This window comes from Cebidichthys violaceus, unplaced genomic scaffold (assembly GCF_023349555.1).
Source record: "Cebidichthys violaceus isolate CVI_PGR_0920_01 unplaced genomic scaffold, fCebVio1.0.p SCAF_4, whole genome shotgun sequence".
NCBI classification, from domain to species: domain Eukaryota; kingdom Metazoa; phylum Chordata; class Actinopteri; order Perciformes; family Stichaeidae; genus Cebidichthys; species Cebidichthys violaceus.
In genome coordinates this window covers 14,981,105-15,003,661 of record NW_027176594.1, presented here as the reverse complement: position 1 = coordinate 15,003,661, position 22,557 = coordinate 14,981,105, and the positions used below count along the sequence as shown (strand labels likewise).

Here is a 22,557-nt window from a genome sequence, read left to right as displayed (position 1 = left end):
CATAAAGATCTTTCTAAAGCAACATTCAAAACTGACTTTGTGCTGCGGAGACCAGTCGCACTGTTTGACACAGTTTATAAAAAGACAAGATATTTTATCCTCCCAGTTTGTCAGCATTGTATTGTTTTTTTCCAGTCGAGGTTAGTACAAATATTTAGGGTTTTAAATGTTGATCTCACATCGGCCCAAATCAATCTTCAGCTAAGAGAAGAGCTTTCTTTCTTAACATCACCGTTATTCCCCTCAGCTTCAATGATATGTAGTATGTTTAACGCTCCCACACTGGCCCATGTGATCTGGATTATAGGGGATCCCTCTATTGTGGCTGAGGTCCAACACAAACATACGCAAACACCAAGATGAAAAAAAGAACTAGAAATGTGACTTTTCTTTTCTTTCTTGCTGCATCTCCAACTGAATTACACTGTCTTTGACACGCTCTAAACAGGAGGTTTCCCTTATACTGTTTCTTTCCTGTAAACATATGACTTCAATATTATTCTAACACTCATCCCTTTGGAATTTAAGTTAGCTCATGGCATGAGCATTAGCCAGCAATGAGTACGGTTTTGGTCTCAAAATATACTACTGCGCCGAGCACAGGTGGGCTTAAAGGCAGAGGAGATGGAATGATAAAAAATTGATTGCCTCATAAAGATGGGCAAATTTTTTTTTTGCGATTGCTTGATTGTTATAATCATTTTTAAAGCAAAAATGACAAACACATCCAGGTTTTAAAATTTCTTGATACTTCAAGAAAATTATCTGCAGATTTAACTAACAATGAAAATAATTGTTAGTTTCAGCCCTAAACGGCAGTGTCCATTCCACAGGAAAACATTTGATGCTCCACAGTAATTCGAAGAGGATTATTACAGGGAATAAAAAATGGAGGCTGAGGGTAATATTCTTTCAGAGGGGGAAAACCTCTATTCATGCCCCGGCTCATAAGGGTGACCTCATGGGCTCAGATGAGGTGAACTGGGTTTCTTAAAACATCTGAACACAAAGATTACTTGAAATCCATTACAGATTGGTGCCATGGGAAAGACAGTAATGTACTCTGTAACCTCTGGTTAGTCTTCTGAGAACCACTTAAGTGCTCTTCTGTTTAAAGTGAAGCGATACTGTCGGCCTCAGAGCAGTTGAGCTCAGCATGGCGGCTCCAATTGAAAGAGATATTAGTGAGATTTCCTATGATATGAACCCATGACGACGGCTTTTGAGTGCTAGTTTTGGAATTGATGCTGGATACCCAGCAGAGCTGCTCATGACTTTCAGGGATACAGCAGATCATCCTCAGCTTGATATTCTACAATACAAGTATCAGTTGCATCCTCCTGCCGGAGATGCTGTGGTTCAGCTGGTTCGGCCCTCGGGTTGTCAAGCAGGGGCTAGACTGCTGTTGTTGTTGTTACCTTATCTTTCAGGACGGTTGGAGCCCTGTTTAGCAACCTGACAGGGGAATATCCATCCACCCCCCCCCCCCCCCCCCCCCCCTCCACCTACACCTTCCGCTGTCAATTTTGTGAGGACACTCCCCTTCGCCTACGTGTTGGTGGTGTGAGATGCAGCTCCACCCTTTGGCTTGCCAGCTGGCCAATAGGGTGACAGCATATACAAATAGTGTGGTGAGTCTGGGATATGGATGACGAAGAGCATAGCAGGGGACAGGTGTCATTTGTCCCCTGAGCCTCAGGTGTATCTGCCTATTGCCTCACAGGCCTCAGGCTAATTTGTTCTGTATAGAAAACTGTCAACAACGATGCTGCTTGTTGCTATAGAAACATAAGCATTAGATGCAATTGGCCCATTAACTGTTGAAATTAGCATTTTATGAAGAATGTCAAAACACACTCAAAAGTAAAGCGGATGGGCAGAACTACAGACACCATTTGACCTTCAACAGATGTGATGCCAGCAGGCGTGGCGTCTTTTACGCTGGAATGTGGATCCCAGGTCCTGAACGACGACATACCAAAGCCTCCTAGTGAAACAAGCTGTCACTGACGTCAAACCCAGCCCTCTCTTTGTCACACACACACACACACAAAGCAAGGTCCTAAATCATTTTCATTCATTTGTTTTCTACCTCTAAACCATTGTTATGCAAAACCACAAGAGCGTCACGAGATATTTTGAATTCAAAGATATTCAAACAAAAATACTGTAAAATACTTTCTCCCTTCCTCTGCAGTCATCTCAGCTGCTTTCTTGTAACTTTAAAGAAAGAATGCTTTTATTCTGTAAACTATAGTTGCATTGCTAAAACTTTAGAAGAAACTCTAACCATGTCCATTGTTTGCCACACCCTGACCTCTGGCATCAAAATTCTGTTCCTCTACAGCCTCTGGGTCACCCAAAGCTCAACATACACGGTTCCTATCTTTATCATCACTCAACAGCTTTTTGCAATGACTCTGTGTTTCTGGTTTCACCTTCCCTTTCTGTTAGGATGGCTGTATCTTGTTGATAAATCACTTACTAGTTGCTACTGATGCCACACCACTGCTTCCTCAGTGACCACCCTCACCGTTCTCTGATGCACTGTAACGGGCTGAGCACTGCTGTCATTCTAGAGAGAGGAACCATTATTAAACATGAATTATGTAGGATGTATATTAGATTACTGAGAGGATGTTTGCTGGTTGTTTGCTTTTATCGGTGTGTCATGCCATCCCGGACTATTCAAACTGTTCATTACTCTTTATTCAATGGGGAAACATGGTTAAAAAAATGCGACTGACGGGTGAAATTCCAGTGAGGGGTTATGCTAACAGAGATATAAAAAAAATGGTCATGACATCTTTTCCAAACCCAAAGCCAGATCAGTTTTAGTCATTTAAAATGACATGACCAGAATGTAAACCACCAGATAATGTCGTAGTAATCTGCAGAAATACAGTAGTCATTCTAGGTGTAGTGATGAAAGTAGGATAGTGAGAGTTTAATCATTGTAAGAGATTAAAAAAAAAGAGATTAAAAGCAAAGACGCTGTGGATGCTGCTAAAACCATTGGGTGAAACCAGCAGATGATTCAAATGAGAGGATTCATTTGTTTATGTCGTCCCAGTCACAAGAACATCAAATCCCCGGTCATGTGATAACAAATCTGCTCTTTAGACAAAGACAGAGAGTCTGATGGCGATATGTTTAAGCACTCATCCACTCTGCGTTTGTATTGTGTTGTAGATGGAGTGCGATGGCAACGTTTCAAGGACAACAAACAGGTTTCACGGACATCAACTGTACCAGGGACAATCAGCTCTGTCAGTGGAGAGCTCTGCAAGACATTCAGTACTGAGATCAGTTTATATCTTGTGTCCTAATATAATCTAATCATCAGGCTAATCATCAGGCCTGGATCGGATGAGAACGCTTTTCCCCATATGTCCCAGTACAGCTCAGCCATAATAAAACGCTGTAGTAAAACCAACCCTCATTAAAGAGAAAGACAGATTTTTATTTATTTTTCTTTTATTTAGAAAAAGACCAACACTACCAAAAATGAACAAAGCAATGCGCATTAACAAAACGGCGGTTGTCCATACATACATTTTGCTGCTTTTGCACACTACATACAGAATGTGCTTTAAACTCACAGTGAAAACAAAAATTCATAGTAACAGAAAAGCTGAACTAAAATAAATTATGTTATTTATCACTGAAAAACAAACAAACGCGTAAAGGGACAAAGAAAGCTTCTTTAGCATTTCTGGTCAGCTAACACATAGCTGACCAGAGTTTTGATTGAACATAAGTTAGGTAACAGCTGTACAGTGTAATGGTTATACTGGCTTAGCTGGAACCAAAACAGCACACGGTGGTGTCTGCTTAACATATAGTATAACTGTATTTACAGTCAGATGACTACATTCAAAAACCATCTCTCAAGTTTTTCCATAAATAAATACAAGAATCTCTGACATATTTACAACATCTCTTGATTACAATTTACAAATGTGAAAAGGCAACACCAGAGTGAACTGAAGATAGTTTTACACAATATATACAGGAACTATTTACAGTGCTATAAGATTTTTACTTTACTTTAAAAAAAATAAAATGTTTCTTTATTTTGGTTGACTTCAGAAAACTCAGCAGCTCTTCCATTTACAATGTAAACCAACTGTGACTCTCCACACTCTTGAAGATGGGTCACAAAAGGAAAACAAAACAAAAAAACAGCATGAGAGCATGCGTTTAAATGGGGTTTATATTGATGGATGATAAAGACAAAAGCCTCTGATATTAAAGCCAACTAAATGTGCAACCCTTTACCCAGGAGAAGAGAAGGCCGCAGCCTCATTATGAAGGCCATCACTGCATGTGGCTAAAGCACTATCGCATTAACTACCACAGAAATTGGTTTGGGAGGTAGTGAGGTCAGTAAGGCATTTATGCACGTCCCATTAGCTTTGCACATGAATGTAGAGACAGAATAAGTCAGGCTTTTCAAGTTAAACTTGTCGAACGTGTGTGAGGTGTGTTTGATCAATGTACTGAGGTGGCCGTGTTGGTGGCAAAGTAAGACAATTTTCAGATAGCTTCAAAAGAGTCAAGGCTCCGGGACTAAGAACATCATCTTCTGAAAGCAAGCAGTAATCCTTCATTTTGAAGTTATTTTGTGGTCTGACTAAATAACTTCCTGCTGTTCTGCTCCATTTAGTCATACTATAGTTTTAAAGATTTTTTTTTTTTTCAACTTTTCTTTCAGTATTTTCTTCAGACTTGGACGGCACAGTGCTGAGGTCAGAAATATAAGCCACAAGATGAGCTCATTGGGGGGGGGGGGGGGGTTAAGCAGAGGCAGTAAAAAACAAAGTGGAATCAGAAAAACAAAATCACTTTAAATACAGCTAGTGTCTTCTTCATCTCTGGGTCGTCATGCAACATCCATGTCGTCCATGCTCAGCATTTGCCTCTGCAACAGAAGAAAGTAACACTGAATAATTAAAGCTGTAAAACAACATAGTAAGTCTATTTTTTTGAGACTATTTAATGAACAATAAAGTGACTTGGTATCAAAGTGAAAATACCTGAGGATAAACGTAGCCCTCGGAGCTGTTTCTGCAGATTTGCATCTCATCCTCCGTGGTTTTCTGGTACACTGGATTATCAAAGTGGATGGTGTTGGTGTTGTTCAGACGCCAGTGTCTCCATAGCATCATTGCTCCAAAGACTAGCAGGGAAATGACCACTGCAGAGCAAAACAAGATTTAAAGGTCACTAAGGCTGGTCGAAGTATTGAAAATTAGTGCCGATTTCAGCCCTTTTAGGGTTGCATGTGTGGGTGAGTATTCAACAGACAGCCACAAGGAGCTGAAATATGTAACTTACATATTGGCAACATGACGTAGAGAGCAATAGGGTGGGATGAAGCTTCTTCGGGCAAGGCTGCCAATCGGTTACCTGAAAAAGCAGATAATAGAATATAACCGTTTTCCTTGTATAATTCCCTAAAGTTAGATCAATACCACTCTGTATGTGTTAAGTTGGAGAGCTTTAGAGGCTCTGAGAGGCTGACTTTGTTAACTTTGGTCACAGACTTTACCCTGTTTCCAGTCTTTATGCTAAGCTAAGCTAACTGGTTGTTGGCTATGACCTAATATTTACTGTGCAGACATGAGTAGCATTGATCTTCTCATGTGAATCTCAGCAAGAAAGTGAATATGTGCATTTCCCCTAATGTTGAAACAGTTGTTAATTAAACGTCATAATGCATTATAGAAAGCACAGTGAAATATTTTATGTTTACTGATCACTTTCCTGGCCACAGAAAGTTAACGCTTCTGATGCATGCTGGGAAGTGTCTGTCAGGAGACCAAATACATAGTTCAAATCAACAGTTTAACTGCAGTTTGAAATAATTGTGCAAGGTATATCAAACTGCAGGTAACCATAACAACAATACGTATACTACATGGTACCGGTTAACTCACTGGTGAAACTATTAATTATGGGTTAACTGGCCAAAAACACAAAATCTTTAAATAGGACTCGTTGAGGATGTAAGCGATGCTTTGAGCTAAATGCTAGGGTCAGCATGCTAACATGGTCACATTGCTAACAAATAACATTTATCCTTCGGCTAACACTTTAAACTCAGCTTGCCTTTTTTCCATTGACATGTGGCCAAAATATAAGGGTAATGACGTCATCTGATGGGAATTTTCTAGAGATTTTGTAATCACTTCATCAGACACAATCCAGAACCCCTTCCTGTACCTTGAGCAGTAGCGGCAGGATGCTGTGTGCTTTGCCGGCCAGACGAGGTAGTTGTGGCTTCTTTGGTGGTAGTTGTAGTTGTAGAAGTGGTGGTGACAGCCGGCCTGGGTGTTGCAGCAGGCTCGGTGGGAGCTTTGGGCGGGAGCGCTGCACCAGTTTTGTTTTCGGCAGGAGGGGCAACTGAGGCTGCTGGGAGTAAGTAAGTAAATAAATATAAGGGTTACCGTCATGATTTAATGTTACATTTCAGTATATTTGTGGTGCCATGTGCAAGGGGGCGCCTACCTGTCACACATGTCCTCATGTCGGGTCCCATGGCCATGTGGTCAGGACAGGCGCAGGTGTATTTAGGAGAGTGCTGGTTGATCTGCGGGGCAGGGAGGCAGAGGAACTCGCATCCTCCATTCTCACTGCTACTCTCTCTGCACAAGTTTGTACCTACAAGAAAGACGGTGGATCAAAGAAGCATTGGAAATCATTATATGGCCTCAACAGTTTGTTTGTTACGATAGCTGTCCGGTCGAGTGATGTCTGTACCGATTTGCTGCTTGAGGTTGTGGTACAGCACAATGTCCTCTGGCTTGTTCAGGTCCGTCGCCAGCTGAGTGATGTCCTTCCCGGTCAGGCGGCTGGCACTGAAAACACTGTTGGTCAAGTCTGTCCAAAACACTTTGTCCTGTTCAAAAGAGAAATGCACCTTGAGCATTACAGTTTGATTAAAAATTATGTTTAATTAAAAAAAATCATCATTTGCTTAAGTTTCCTTAAACACAAACGGGTTAATGAATTAGCACCACTGGTCTAAATTTAAAAAGGGAATAAAGTACACAGTCAGCTCTAGCTTTATACTTCTCAACCATTTCAGCTGGATAAAGTTCAGCATGCATGAACTTGATAACTTTCTAATGAATGCATTGACTTCATCACTAACCTCAAAGACAGTCAAAGAGAGGGGGTGCAGCAGCTTTTCTTCACTGGAAATGAGATTGTGTCGTGTGCCTCCGTTCACATCAATGCTGGACAGAGTGTGCATTTTGGAGTCCACCCAGTACAGACGCTGGTTGACCATGTCTGTCCAGAGGGAGCAGGAAACACACAAGGACATGTTCAAGAAATTTGACTAGTAATATAACTGTGTGCTCATTATACAGTCTGAAGTTATTGGTTTCCATTTAGTGCTTCCATGACATTCTGCTTACCGAGGGTGATGCCATTGGGCCACATGATGTTATCTGTTACCAAGGCAACGCGATCCGCTCCATTCAACCCGCTCTTCTCTATCTTGGCCTCCTCACCCCAGTCTGTCCAGTACATAAAGCTATACAGGACAATAAATAATTAGAAATAAGACATCAAAACTAAAAGCTCCAGTTGAACCCAAACTTAAAAAATAAATAAAAAGAATTTCAGCAATTTCCCAAATCTGAAACCTTCACTTACTTATTCACAGGGTCGACTGTGATGGCTCTTGGCTTCTCCAGGTTTTTTGTGATCAGGGTCTTCCTCTTGCTGCCGTCTGTCGTTGCCACAGAGATAGTCTTCAAAACACTGTCAGTCCAGTAGATGTTGCCATGGATCCAATCCACCGCAATGCCTTCTGGGGCCTCAATGCTGCTGCCAATCACCACAGAGTGGTAAGAGGAGTTACCGGCCACGTCTACTTTGGAGCTGTCGGGAGGCATAATAGTGTGGGGAGTTTTAATTTAATTTCAAATCAAATGCAATACAGAGTTATAGATACAGGCTTTTCTGGTGCAGCACTCAAACAGATAGATAGAAGTTAAAATTTACAGTAAAGTTTTTAACCTGTAGATTTTCTTCAGAGACAGGTCGGACCAGAAGATCATCTTGTTAGGCATGTCCATGTCTAGAGCAACCGCGTTCTTCAGCTCGGGGATCAGACAGACGTACTCGCTGCGGTCCACCGTCATCGTCCTCACCTCGTGTCTATTGGTGAAGTACAGTGTGGGTACGGTGCCTGGAGGACACAAGAAGAGGAGGGAAGAAAACATTTTTAATTCAGCTCAAAAAATCTATAGGCCATGAAGACGACAGCTACTCCTGAGAGGAAGTTCTGAGTGAGGAGAGGTTTTCTGTCATTACCTGATTCGGCCCTGCATGTCTTGGTCCTGGGGTCGATATTGTAGCCCTTCTCACAATCACACTTGTAGCTGCCGGGCAGGTTGATGCAGATCTGAGTGCAAGTGTCTGCCTCGGCACATTCATCAATGTCTGCAGGTGGAGGGAGAGAAGGTCAAGGTGCAAATTAAAAGATAGCAGTTTGCAAATAAAGTCAAGTTTAATGCAGATATATGTCTATGATCCAAAGCTGGTCACAGCCTACCTCTAAAATAGATAACATTTCAAATATAAGACTCCCTTCCTCTCACCTTCACAGGTTTTCTTGTCCGTCTTCAGGCTGTATCCAGCAGGGCAGGAGCAGTTGTAGCCGACCTTCAGGTCGATGCAGGAATTGGAGCATCCGCCGTTTCCAGTCAAACACTCGTTTATGTCTATGGAGACGCAGATACACAGAGCTTACTCAGTATTCCTGACAACCATTTTCCTAATGGTAGCTCAAATACACGGTGAACTCACTCATTCAAACCACAAACTATCTAGGCCACTCAGCAGAGTCCGCTAGGCTAGCTGGTCCAATCATATTTTCCAGGCTGTGATGTGGTTTCACGTTTCTTATTTCTACGAGCAGCAACAGAGCCGGAGCTCTGGAGCTATACCCAAAATTGTATGCACTTCCTGGTCTGATGATTCTGGGCTGGTAAAATAAGACTTCACTTACCACACTGTCTGATAGGTTCATCGGACCAGTCACTGCAGTCTTTCTGTTTGTTGCACACTTTGTCCATGCTGATACACTCCCCGCTGCGACACTTGAACTTGGTGGGGCCTTCACATACATTTTCTGTGGAGAAGAACTGGAGTGTGAATACAACTGTAATCTAATGGCATGAGACTGCTCTGCAAAGACATTACCACTTTTCTACGCGTCCTAAAATATTAGCGTCTGTATACAGTTGAAACAATCACCTATGTGGCAGTCAATCTCATCACTGAGGTCCCTGCAGTCAGGCACTTTGTCACATTGGCGGCTGCCATGGATACAAGCACCGTCATTACACCGGAATTCATCTGGGCGACAAGTGGGACGACCTAGAGAAGAAGAGAAATGGAGGAAAACAAGAAAGAGAGACAGCAAAATGAGACATGGGAAAAATAATGAGATGACATAGAATGAGGAGAAAATCCTCACAGACATGATTTGTTGTGGCTCTTGTGTCAATATTGATGATACTGAGCAGGTGGCTATGAACAGCGACAGTATTTTGTATGCACAAACATGACTAGGCTTCATCTGTTAGGCTCAGTTTTCTATTAGGGTTAAAGCTAAATATGATTTGGAGAATGTTTATCAGAGGAACATAGGTTTGCAGAAGGGAAGATGTATGGAAATAAAAAAAAAAAAAAAAAAGCGGTAACACTCCAAGAAAGCCAACTCACTGCAGTTGACCTCGTCCGATTGATCCTGGCAGTCAAAGGTTCCGTCACACCTCCAGCTGCTGTGGATACACTCCCCGTTTGCACACTGGAAGTCGTTGGCGTCGCAGCGCACCGCCGTCTTGTCCGGCTGCCGTCCCACACAGTTCTGCGGCCACTCGTCCGACCCGTCGGCACAGTCCTTGTCTCCATCGCAGCGCCACAGGGCCGGCACGCACACAGAGTTGTTACACTGGAAGGACCGAGGGCTGCAGCTGGGTTTGGGGCAGGAGGCCTCATCGGAGTTGTCTGAACAGTCGTTGTCGCCGTCGCAAATGAAGGTGGTGGATACGCACTGGCCGTTGGCGCAACGAAACTCGCCAGCGCTGCATTGTTTGGCCGCTATGGTGAGGCAGAAGAGGGAGAAGAGAGGAGTTCATGTGATGTTTAGGCTAGAAATGGATCAGATGTGAAGATTACACCGAAAACAACACAACATGGATTTATGTATTGTTATAACAACCTTTTATTATCTTATCTTTAAAAAAAAAAAAATGTATTCCTGTAGGATACTTGCACTCTTGTTGGCAAGACAGGAAGTCACTTCTTTTCACAATTCTGATTGGTTTTTTTTATCTATTAAGTTGATATTTTTTGTGATGTTTGAATATTCTTTATACGTCATTGATACAGTGGCAAACAGCTAGTTTTTTAATGTAAAGATTACGTGAGGTAATGTCCACCTAAGCAGTCAATGACGTCACTCTCCCGCTGTGTGTGTTGCGTCTCCATTCTTTGGTTATATGGCCGGGCCAGCCACACATGCATTTAAGTGCATGTTAGTGCGTGTGAGCGTGCCACACTGGCTAGCTGATGGCCGCCGCTCTGCACTGCGGAGGCATCGTAGCGGAAGAGCAGCTCCCACCCATCAGTTTCCCCTCACCCTTCAGGATAACACCGTTGGCTATTGACGTTGTTTGAACAGTTAGCGCTCTTAGTCCCGTTAGCTGAGAGCCGCTGGCTCAGTCGTCGCCACGCTGAGGCCCTTGCAGAGGCCACAGATACGCTCTGAATTTTGAATGTAGCAAAAAGTGTGAAATAATTAGACATGAAACGTACTGCAGTTGTTCTCGTCAGCGCCGTTGATGCATTCAGCTCTGCCGTCACAGTGCCAGGCTCCTGGTATACACTGGTTAGTGGGAGCGCCGCAGTTGAACTCTGACTGCAGACATGTTTTTGTTGCTGAGGAGAGAAACAGGAAGTGTGGTTGTTTTAAAGAGATAAGGCCTGTGATGCAGCTACAGTATAAAACTGAACAATAATTTTCTTATGGAAACTATTGTTGTGCAGTGTTGCTGCATTGTTGTGTTTCTTCTTCCCTGATTTTATGTTATGAGCAGAATATAATAGTTCTGTGCGTTACTTCTTTCATATTTTGCATTCATTTGTGTAACAATTAGTTGATAAATCCATCAGTAAATTGACTGAATATAAAATGCAATTAAATCAATTCTAAAGATCGATTAAATATGTTCTTATTTTTTAAGCATAATTCCAACATTTGCTGGTTCCATCTTCTCAATTGTGCAGATGTGATGCTTTTCTTTGTCATATATGACAGAACATTTAAAATCTTTGTTGTTCGCTGGTTATATAATACACACATTTTAAGGACGTCACTTTGGGCCCTTGGAAATTTTCATAATCAAAACAATTGATTAATGAAATCAATGGCAGATTATTTTTCTTAATTTTCTAAATAGATAAAAGTCACGCGTCGTCAGTGATGGAATAACTCACCACAGGTTGCAGGAAGTTCATCAGTTCCATCACCACAGTCATCGGTTCCATCACAAATCCACTTTTGGGTGACGCACTTCCCATTTCCACACTTCATCTGAGTGGAGCTGCATATGAAGGCTGCATCTGTGAGTGAAAAAAAAGAGAGTTCATGAGGACAAACCACTGACATCAGCATTTACTGCTCAATTTACACTTTGCTGCTCATGAGCACCTTGTAGAAAAATGAGCTTGTGTCAACACAAAACAAACTGGTATCATTGTGAGGTTAATAATTCACTGAAAATTACACACGGGACAAAAAAACTACTATTGAAGGCCACCGACGTTCAGATAACTGTAAAAGCCACACCTTTTCCTCTTTGCTTAACTCAGAGGAGATTTCCCAATTATGATAACAACACTGTGTGGTTCCCTGACTCATGTCTCATGCTTTAATGTCGCGTTTTTGGACAGACCAGGCCAAAAACACAAAATTAGTAGTCCTGTCTTTCTTTATTCCCCCATTACAAACACATGCAGTCATATCCACAAACCAATTCAACTTTAATGTCCAAAAGTGAAAGGAAATTAAGTAAAGTTCATATCTTATAAAAAAATATATAAAGATGTAAAAATTTGACTGAAAGAGGAAAAAATATTAAATGGAAGAAAAGATCATAAAAAAGAGTAAGCAACAGACTGAAAAATATGTATTAGATGTACAAAAATGTGCTTTATTTGATGTTGCTGCTTTGGTAGGAATCTCCACTCATCACTCATTTGCATCTTAGCTTCCCCTGCAGGTGTACACTACAGTGTAGCATGCTTTGACCAAAAGCAGCTTCAACCCAGACACACACCTCTGTTACTCGTTGCTTTGACACATTTCTGGTAAGGAACAGGACTCGCACGCCTCTTTTTGTCATGTAAGTGGCGACGGCTTCACTTCCCTGCATGAGGTTTGAAAGTTTGAAGAGGTATCACCTCCAAGATTGACCACGGTTTATTTGGGGCTCAGAGGTTTTGACCCCGAGACGCTCACACCTCAACAAAACCGCCATTGAAAGCGAAGAGAGTGTCAACATCAAGGATCTTGTGAAACCAAGGAAGTTCACGCTCAAGTGACTTTCATCACCTCTGCACTGCCAGTATCTCCTGTGACCTGGAGGCCAGGGACATGACAGGCTTTCCCTTTAAGACAATAGCATGGGAGGAGTTGAACAATCACACCACCAGTTGCTGATTGGTACATTCCTCATAACAGCATCACCACGGTGACCCACAGACAGAGGCGGAGTCTTTAAACACAAGGAAGTATGTCAACTTGAGTGTGTCAATATATGATGACAGCTAAAAAAGGGACATTACAGGTCTGATGGATTACGATAGTCGTTCAGGAAATTGTAAAACGGAGAGGATCCTTTCTCAATCCTGGGTTTACTACCAAATGTCACAGCCCTCCTGCTATGAAAATGTAAAAAAACAGAAGTGAGGATTCTTCTGAAACTGCTCTATTGTTTGGGAACATTGAGTCGATTCGGGGTTTCACTGATTAGTGGAAAAACTTTGGCTGATCTTGAGAGGCTCTTCCCATGTACCCCATACACTCACGCCTTCCGGGAAACCACGAAAACACACTCAAACACATGGCGGGGGGGAAGCCAAGCGTGGATTCCAGGAATAGAGTTTTCCAAAGCACGCTGCAGCTGTTCCTGAAGATATGCAGTGACCCTATGTACAACAAAAAAAAAGGCAACTCTCGCTCACTTTCCCTTCTTGAGAAGCGTTCATTCATTCCAGTCGCAGAAGAGAAAGCAAAAGTGGGTCAAACGCTGACCTCCAAACTCCCGATCTCGTCTCTGAGGCCACCGCTAATTTCCCCTACAGCTTCCACATATGGGTGAAGAATAATGTTCAGCAAGAGGAGGTTTCCTTTCATTCTTTGCGGGAAGTCCTTTCTGTGGTGAACAGTTCCACTTCACAGTTTTTAAATCATTACTATTTATTTAAGATCTACTTCAAATTTGACCACCTTTAATGTGTTGTTGAGCATAGTTGTGATACTTCAGGTAGACAGTATGTCAGGCAGAGTGCATCAATTGCTTCTGCAGAGAAGCTGCATCTTTCAGATGCTATTTATACCCACAGTGTGAACCTGACAACCAGCAAACCACCATGTAAGGCCATTCGAGTACAACCTCTCACACACACACACACACACACACACACACACACACACACACGCTTCACTCCAAAATGTATGGAAAGTCATACTTGTTTGACAACAGAAACTGGTGGAATGAATGGCAGATACTCAGAAGAGGTTAGACAAGTCGTCATCATCACAACGCTGCATGACAACAATCCCCTTTTGTGACTACATGCGACTTTGTCTTTTTATGGCACATGCATGTAATACACACACACAAACACACACGCTAAAAACCTTCACAAAGAGGTGTGTTTATTGACTCAAACATACACCCAGCAGTTAATAGATAACCACGATGCATGTGCCCCAGGAGAAAGCCACTTCTACAATAACCTAGTGCAGCTGTACTTCATTAAAACAGATTTACAGAGGGTAGTAAAATAATATTGGTGCAGTAATGTGGCTGAATTTAGTTGGGTTCCCCAACTAAACGCCAACAACCGATCTGATCATCTTAGTTAAAAAACTGTACAGTTAGTGCCATACTTGAAGAGGTCATCGTCTGTAGACGTATGACTCTGCTGCAGAATTTCCTGTGCAGCATTCGTTTGATGTCAGGGTTTTACCCCTGCAGCCCTCTAATTGTACAGCGTGCTGCAGAGGTATTTCTAAATGATTGATCGGTGAAAGTGTTGTTCTTGTGAGTCACTGCAGTCTAAAAGTTTGGTCTCCCCTGTGGAAAAAAAAAACCTGTGGCTTTTTTAAAAACTCCTCTTAACTACAGCGCACGGCTATGCCTCAGTTCAGGAGTATGTTAAACACAAAGAGGATACATTAAATAAACCAGGGCTCCAACCTTACCCAAAGAGAAGGAAACACATGCATATTTCCCTCTAACATCCAAACACACAATCCTAGACCTGATGAATGGATGCGAGTGCCATGAACTAAAAAAAAACAACTTTTAACAGTTTTAATCTGAAAAGCTCATGGAGCAGAGTTGAGATTATCGGGGGATTACTATCTGGCAGAATGGGGTTGAAGGCAGGTTCATTGTCGGCATATTTTTTGGCCTTAAGGGGCCTTAGGTTACCTTCTTCCCCAATTGTGTTATTTCCATGAAAATAAATGGCATATTGAAATAATCCATTTGTGGCCAAACTGAATGGTGATGATGTGGGACTAAGGATGCTTTTAACATGTTTTAGTCCATGTCAATTAAGTATGAATACTTTATGGCCTATAACTCACCACGTATTAATGTGTGTCACATGTTATAGCCCATAATAAACTATGTTTATCTCAGAGAAGCCAAAACAAGGATCTTTCTTCAACAGGCTTGATTGTTTGTTGTTATACTGCCTTGTATCTCCCTCTTTCTCCTTTTACTTCTCCCAGTAAAGAACCATGCAATTTGCTTCCAAGTACCATATAAAGATAAAGTGTACTTGCCTATAAACCCACGTTTTCCTTTCTTTTATGCTTCGTTGTGGAAAGTGCATTGTGTATATGAGTGGTGTCTTATAAATTAACTTGGGCTTAAAATGTACAATATGAAGCTCAAATATTATCAGATCAAGAAAAATGCAGATTTTCCAGCATCCTAGTTCCTCCAGCGCGCTGCAGGGAGGATGGTGTTTTAAGCTGCGCCCTTTCTCGTTGACAACCGCCTGTTTCTGCGTTTGTTCCGCCCACCTGAAACCTGAAACGGGCCGGTGTCACGGACGGGTTTGATTGGCCAATCACAGCCCTGTGCGTATATTCATTCATATAACTCCGAAATAGTAAACCACACTGTATTTCGTATTAATGTATGACCCAATGTCCTTCATGTAGATATCACAGTTATTGAATTTGAAGTAAAATTCTGAATTAACCAAATGTTTCTCATCTCAAAGTAATGTCCCGTCACTCACCGGCCATATTCGCCGCAGAAGCTCATGGAAACATTTACATTTGTAATAGGCCGATATAAACAATTCCAATACCAAAAGATAGCATGAAAATATTTCTCGCGACGCATAAAATATTGATTTGTGGAATATGCTTGATAGTTTTATGTGCAACCGCAATAAATAGGCTTCGCCAACTTCGACACACCGGTGCGTCCCTCTAGAAAAGGTTACTCGCCAGGAAGTCACATTTCTTACCTGCTTGAGGCGAAACATGAACCAGCATCAGCAGGCACCAACATGTGGACAGCCCGACGAGTCCCCTCCACATCCCCAACATGTCCAGTCCTCCTCGTGTGTCCTTATTTGACCGCTAAAGTAGAGGAACGATGAGCGCAGAGATGAAGAGTTCACCGCAGGATCTGTGCGTAAAACAAAAGGCTCTGGGTCCGACGGAGAGGGCAGACTGCAGAGGAAGAGAGGCTGTGCGTAAAAAGACGAGCGCCAGCAAAATGTTGTGAGGTCCGAGTCGCATCCAACAATTATCTATGATGCTGACAGGAAGGCGGGGCTAAAGCAGTGGTGTGATGTTTGAAAGTGGACGTGAGCACCGCCGGGGGGAGGAGCCAAAGTATGCTGTATCACTGTGTGGTGTGTGCGTGTGTCGTTCTTCCATCCTCTCCATCCCATTCCTTCCTCCCAAACTAGTGTGTCTTCCTGTGTGTGTGCGTGCGTGCGTGCGTGCGTGCGTGTGTGTGTGTAAAGTGTAGAATGAATGAAAGGAATTGGAGAAATTGGCAGACAGAATTTAAAAAGGCAGCTCCCATCTTACTGAACATTTCGTGATGAGACAGCAGTCTCTAGAAGAAGCAGCAGCTTAGGGATGTCACAGCAGAAACTAAGATTCATCAAACCACAGTCACACCCTTCAGTCGGGATCATTGTGATAATTTAACATTCTAAAAGTGAGAATAAAGAAACCCTGTGTTTATATGAAACCACATGTGAGCATGTGGTCACACATGGGAAGGTTTGTGGGTGGTACTAAAGGGTGATATATACAGTAGCTTTGTTTTCCACAGAGAAGACATGGAGGCAAATGGCTAGAGAATGAAGGTTTCAAGTTCCAAGTGACAATGTAATTGGCATTTGGATAAAGTATAAGTTCACAATTTTGTCTTTAAACAACATTCAGGTCCCCATATGCCATTGAGTCAGTTTTTGCGTGCTGCAAGGTCCATTCTTAATGTGCATTTAATGTAAGAACAGTAAGAGTATGTGGACAAAATCCACTCCTCGTTTTGTGTAAAAATATATTCCAAAGCTGATCTGAAGCTATATAGTTAACCAAAGTCAAGTGTGTATCTTCCAAAGTTACAGTTTTTTAGTCCAAATAAGGACTGAATTTTGTCCCCCATCCCTTACATACATTAAAAGTACATAATGAAGACATCTTTTCTCAGCCGACATGAACAGGAGAAGTGATCCGAACAATCAAAAATGGTTTCAGTGTACATACCATCATGTGGGCATTGTTTTAAGACAGACTTGTAAAACATTGTGAACCAACCTTAGGTAAAACTAAGTGCAGCACCTATATTTGCATATCTTAATAAAGATCACATTTAAAAGTTAAACATATACCGTTGTATCATCTTGCATAAATGCTTACCTTTAGTATTTGAATGTAAAACATCCGGTTAAAATGCGTCCACAGTCACTGCATTGTGTTCCTCATCAAAAGCAAACAGAACATTTGCAAGACAAAATATCACCGTTAGTAATGATGCAAAATGTGTCTTGGAAAGATGATAGGCTGTACTGTAATTTCAGTAACCCATATTTTCCAAGGAAGTGAAGTTGAAGTACATCACATTGTATCCCTCCCTTTCTGCTGATTTAAAAATAAATCTAGTTCCAAAGTGTCTCAGAAAAGTGAGTTCTTCTGAGTTACCCCCATGTTTTTCTTCATGCATCATCATGAAAATAATCTGTTTTACACACAAAGCTCAGTCTGGATCACAATATAAACACAAGTGTGTTTTGACTCCACAGTTTGGACGAGCAGTGAAGCCTCTAGATGGATGGATGGTCTTAATCCGTGTCTCTGAAGTGGAGATGGGTTTGGTTTGGAAGACAAGGCCACGGAAGCATTTAGGGGGGAAATTTCCATCAGGGGATCCTGTGTTTTTATATATATATATATATAGAAAGAGAAAGAGAGAGAGAGAGAGAGAGAGAGAGAGAGAGAGAGAGAGAGAGAGAGAGACTCAGTCTGGCTCCTGGTCAAAGCAGGGAATGAGCTGTGGGAGTTATTCCTGGAATGTGGAAAAAGCGGCTGGATTACATATATTCTGCTACACCTAGCATCACTACACACACTGTTACCACGCCCACAGAGAGAGGCACGCTGAGAGTGCTCTGTGTATGCGCATGTGTGTGTGTACAGGGCGCATTTCTAACTACACCTGTACAGCACACAACTCAGTAAAACATCAACTTCACTGACCTCCGAAGAGGAAGGGAGTGAGTCATATTGAATAAATACATTAGTGTGAAAAATCAATCTGTGACTCTCAACAAGAGACAATAGGCCTTTTTCACTGGAGACGCTTTGATTTGTCATAGTAGCAAAAGTACAGGTGTTACTAATATTATGTATGATGACTTTGTTCTGTTCAAAAGTCCCTGTAAACCATGAGCGTGAGACAGTGAACCAGGATTCACAATACCCTGAGACTGAAGCATTAGTTATATCATTATTTACTGTGCTTTTCATACTGTGACGTGTCAAATTGTCTTCGTGAAAAAGGTCTGTCGTATTATGTCTGACCAACTTTTACCACCACGTTTAAAACAAGGACGCTGGGGGGGGTTTTCCCCAGAAGAGTTGACATTTTGGAGACACACGATTTCAGCATTAATATGTTTTGGTTTTTACACCGCGTTCCAAATTATTATGCAAATTATATTTTTCTCAGATTTTCCTAAATAGTCGATGCAAATTAAAGTCAGAATAATTTTCAAGTCATCAACCGTTAGAGTATAATTCAAATTTTATTGAACAAACCTCCCAATGATAACAGTATTTTTTTCAAAAATAAAAAAACTCAAGATGCACTGTTCCAAATTATTATGCACAACAGAGTTTAAAAACATTTTATAGATTCTAAAGAACAAAAAATGCTAATTTGTTATATACTTACTTACATATATTTTACTGAAATTAAAAGCTATTTCAATCAAAAACATCTTAACAGGCCAAGTTACACATTAACATAGGACCCCTTCTTTGAAATCACCTTCACAATTCTTGCATCCATTGAACTTGTGAGTTTTTGGAGAGTTTCTGCTTGAATTTCTTTGCAGGATGTCAGAATAGCCTCCCAGAGTTGCTGTTTTGATGTGAACTGGCTCCCACCCTCATAGATCTTCTGCTTGAGGACGCTGCAAAGGTTCTCAATAGGGTTGAGGTCAGGGGAAGATGGGGGCCACACCATGAGATTCTCTCCTTTTATGCCCATAGCAGCCAATGATTCAGAGGTATTCTTTGCAGCATGAGATGGTGCATTGTCATGCATGAAGATGATTTTGCTACGGAAGGCACGGTTCTTCTTTTTGTACCATGGAAGAAAGTGGTCAGTCAGAAACTCTACATACTTTGCCGAGGTCATTTTCACACCGTCAGGGACCCTAAAGGGGCCTACCAGCTCTCTCCCCATGATTCCGGCCCAAAGCATGACTCCGCCACCTCCTTGCTGACGTCGCAGCCTTGTCGGGACATGGTGGCCATCCACCAACCATCCACTACTCCATCCATCTGGACCATCCAGGGTTGCACGGCCCTCATCAGTAAACAAGACTGTTTGAAAATTAGCCTTCATGCATTTCTGAGCCCACTGCAACCGTTTCTGCTTGTGAGCATTGTTTAGGGGTGGCCGAATAATAGCTTTATGCACAACTGCAAACCTCTGAAGGATCCTACACCTTGAGGTTCGTGGAACTCCAGAGGCACCAGCGGCTTCAAATACCTGTTTGCTGCTTTGTAATGGCATTTTAGCAGCTGCTCTCCGAATCCGACGAATTTATTTGGCAGAAACCTTCCTCATTGTGCCTTTATCTGCACAAACCCGTCTGTTCTCTGAATCAGCCACAAATCTCTTCATAGTATGATGATCACACTTAAGTTTTCGTGAAATATCTAATGTTTCATACCTTGGCCAAGGTATTGCACTATTTCACGCTTTTCGGCAGCAGAGAGATCCTTTTTCTTTCCCATATTGCTTGAAACCTGTGGCCTGCTTAATAATGTGGAACATCCTTCTTAAGCAGTTTTCCTTTGATTGCGCTCACCTGGCAAACTAATTATCACAGGTGTCTGAGATTGATTTCAATGATCTAAAGAGCCCTGAGACACTATATCATCCATGAGTTTAATTGAAAAACAAAAAATGTAATGTTTATGACACTTAAATCCAATTTGCAAAATAATTTGGAACGCGGTGTAATCCTATTCTTTGTGAGTCATTTGTAAAATACTGCATGAATGCAAAACATGTAAGGATGCGAATAGAAAATAAGTTTGTTTTGCTCAGTTGACAAAAATCTTACTAATCTTAATCTTGTTTTTCTGCACATGTAAACTGTTGGACATGTGAACATCACATAGGTGCAAAGCTATCAGAACAGCGTCAATGAGGAAAAAGGTAACACCTACACACTACTCCACGCCACAGCTTTCATTGAGACTATATTTCAATGCTACTCGGATCTTCCTCAAGTCAGAATGCTTGAAAAGTGGGAACCACACCCAGATTTATACATAATGCAAATCAATATGCAAACAAGCTCTATGACAGCAGGTGTGGTTCATCCCAAAAAAACAAAACAGCGTGACAAAACAGCCACAAACAATTTACGATTCAATAAAGGACATAGAAAAAGTACGTAAAAAACAATAATATAAAAGCAATTCTTCTAAATATCAGACATATATGTGATTATGTCATAGTCATCATCACATATACTAGAATCTTCATCACCATACGCTCACAAGCAGCTGCTCAACAGAGTGTATGCAGAGCAGAAAACATAAAAAACATAGATTTAAATGAGGACTACATATATAAATGCATGTTGGTCTTCATCCAGGCAGGCCTTGATGGGGCCTTTACTTCTTATCACACACTCAATATCAACGAGCGTCTCGCAACCAAACAGACAATAAAGACTCGGTGAGACGGACAGAGTGTGCACTGCTTTATCTAAAACCGACTGGGTGCGCAGTACATACGCATGTTTTCTTGTCCAGTGTCTCAGGGTCAACACGTTCGATACGTCACACACTCTTTTATGGGAGAGAGAGTGTGTCGTTTTCTCAACTCAAGGTCCCTCAGTCATTCAGGCCTTTTTCAACGTATGCGTCTATAGATTTGCATTTCAAAGTCTGTGCATCACGGGATAATAAAACTTGATTATAAAAAAGCGTATGAAGAAGAATAACTTCCTTTAAAAGATCCCCTATTGAATCTATAAAGTGAAGTCTGTAGATTTATTGCTGGAACACAGAAGTGTGAGGGTCATTATGAAGCTAGTTAAGGGAACTGTGGCCATGGACTTGTTTGAACAATAAAAAAAAGAAAAGGAAAATTGAACAACATGAATGCTACTCCTTTGCTTTCAGTTTGAGGTCATCGGAATAGAGCTCTTATGTGACACGTGCTAACGGAACACACTCACGTGGGGTGGACGTCAACCCTAAACTAATGCCGGGTGTCTTTCTTTTCTTCTTACAACTTGTGAGCAGTTTAAATGAAAGAGTCTGCTGCCTCTCGTCTGTTTAGCCCCCTATGACAGACTTGCTGATGGGATCCAGTAGTTCCTAGAAATCAGGATACCCCCACCCCCCCTTCATCGCTGTAAGGAGCAAACACTTCTGCCTCTAACACAGATCTCACTGTCGACTTCCTGTTTAAAACCGCGCTCGTTCCCACAACCCACCACGTGCCAGGTTCCCTCCTCCGAGCGGAAGATGTACATTCAACATGTTTCTCTCAGTGGCAGCCAAACCTGCGTACAGAATAAACATGGATATGAGGTACAGCAAGGTTGTTTATGTCACCTGGATAAAGAGCGTCTGTATTTATTTATTTGCATTACCTTTCTGAGAAGTGAGTCGAGGTTATATGTTGATGTTGTATTTCATGTTATGTTGGAGGCATTGGCCAAGTTGGGGATAAGGTCAGGTCGGGCCAAAGCAACATCTGAAAGAAGTGACTCTACGTTGTAGTGTCAAACTTTTCCTTCGTGAAAAGATTTCAATTCTGGGACGTTTAGGGGGAAGTTTCAGCAGTTTAATTAAAAAGGTTGTCCCTTTACAAGGCAGTAATGAAATGACAAGACTGACCCGTGTTTGTGTGAGGCCTCCTCCTAGTGGTCAAACACAGGCAGTACAACAACAGATTTAATGATAGAAGTTTGAGCTGTTTTAAGGTTTATTGGGCCTCAAATGTAAAGCGCTACAAAGCTTTTATTCTCATCAAAAGATTGTGAAAATATGTGATGAGAGTCACTGAATGTCAATGCAGCACTGCTTTTTGTCAACATAGGATTTAGATCGCCTCGTTTCCTCTGTTACCTCCAGCTATTTGGAATACAGCTGTAAATAATGTTGTAATAATGTAAAGTTATTTTTGTTATTGATTAATCTGCTGATTATATTACGTCAGAAAATGGTAAAATGCATATCACAATGAGCCCAAGGTGATGTCTTTAAATAGCTGTTTTTGGTTAAATTAATAGTTTAAAACTATTACAAGATATTCCATTTACTATCATACAAGGCAAAGAAAAACAGCAAACTGGCATCATTTCGAAACTGGAACAAGCACATTTTTGGAATTTTTCCTTGAAAAAAATCCCAAATGCTGCAGATAAATTTTCTGTCAACTGGCGAATCAGTTTATGAATTCAGCACTACGTCACACAAACGACAAACATTTGCTTTTA

General features: G+C 41.5%; 1 protein-coding gene across 2 annotated transcripts; it reads right to left on the bottom strand.

Moving 5' to 3' along the window:
* Positions 1-3,465: 3,465 nt before the first annotated feature.
* Positions 3,466-16,027, bottom strand: ldlrb (low density lipoprotein receptor b). Of its 2 annotated transcripts, none has more exons than XM_068726956.1 (18): positions 15,808-16,027; positions 11,524-11,649; positions 10,843-10,965; positions 9,748-10,125; positions 9,277-9,399; positions 9,029-9,151; positions 8,619-8,741; positions 8,332-8,460; positions 8,035-8,206; positions 7,669-7,896; positions 7,428-7,546; positions 7,160-7,299; positions 6,766-6,904; positions 6,514-6,666; positions 6,229-6,417; positions 5,341-5,412; positions 5,040-5,200; positions 3,466-4,924 (listed from the first exon to the last, which is right to left on the bottom strand). In XM_068726956.1, exons 1-18 carry the CDS (start codon positions 15,887-15,889, stop codon positions 4,886-4,888), a joined length of 2,619 nt encoding a protein of 872 aa, XP_068583057.1. In that variant the 5' UTR covers positions 15,890-16,027; the 3' UTR covers positions 3,466-4,885. The 2 variants fall into 2 exon arrangements, with proteins under 2 accessions (XP_068583057.1, XP_068583058.1); XM_068726957.1 differs by having other exon boundaries at positions 6,229-6,414.
* Positions 16,028-22,557: the final 6,530 nt, after the last annotated feature.

What these genes read in the sequence shown, in the direction of transcription:
- ldlrb (XM_068726956.1), bottom strand. Translation starts at nt 15,889, where the DNA reads ATGTTGGGGATGTGGAGGGGACTCGTCGGGCTGTCCACATGTTGGTGC. An exon ending in CGCTGACGAGAACAACTGCA is followed by an intron (nt 10,126 to 10,842) that starts GTACGTTTCATG and finishes GCCTCACCATAG; the next exon opens with CGGCCAAACAATGCAGCGCT. An exon ending in AGGGCTACGTTTATCCTCAG is followed by an intron (nt 4,925 to 5,039) that starts GTATTTTCACTT and finishes CTTCTGTTGCAG; the next exon opens with AGGCAAATGCTGAGCATGGA.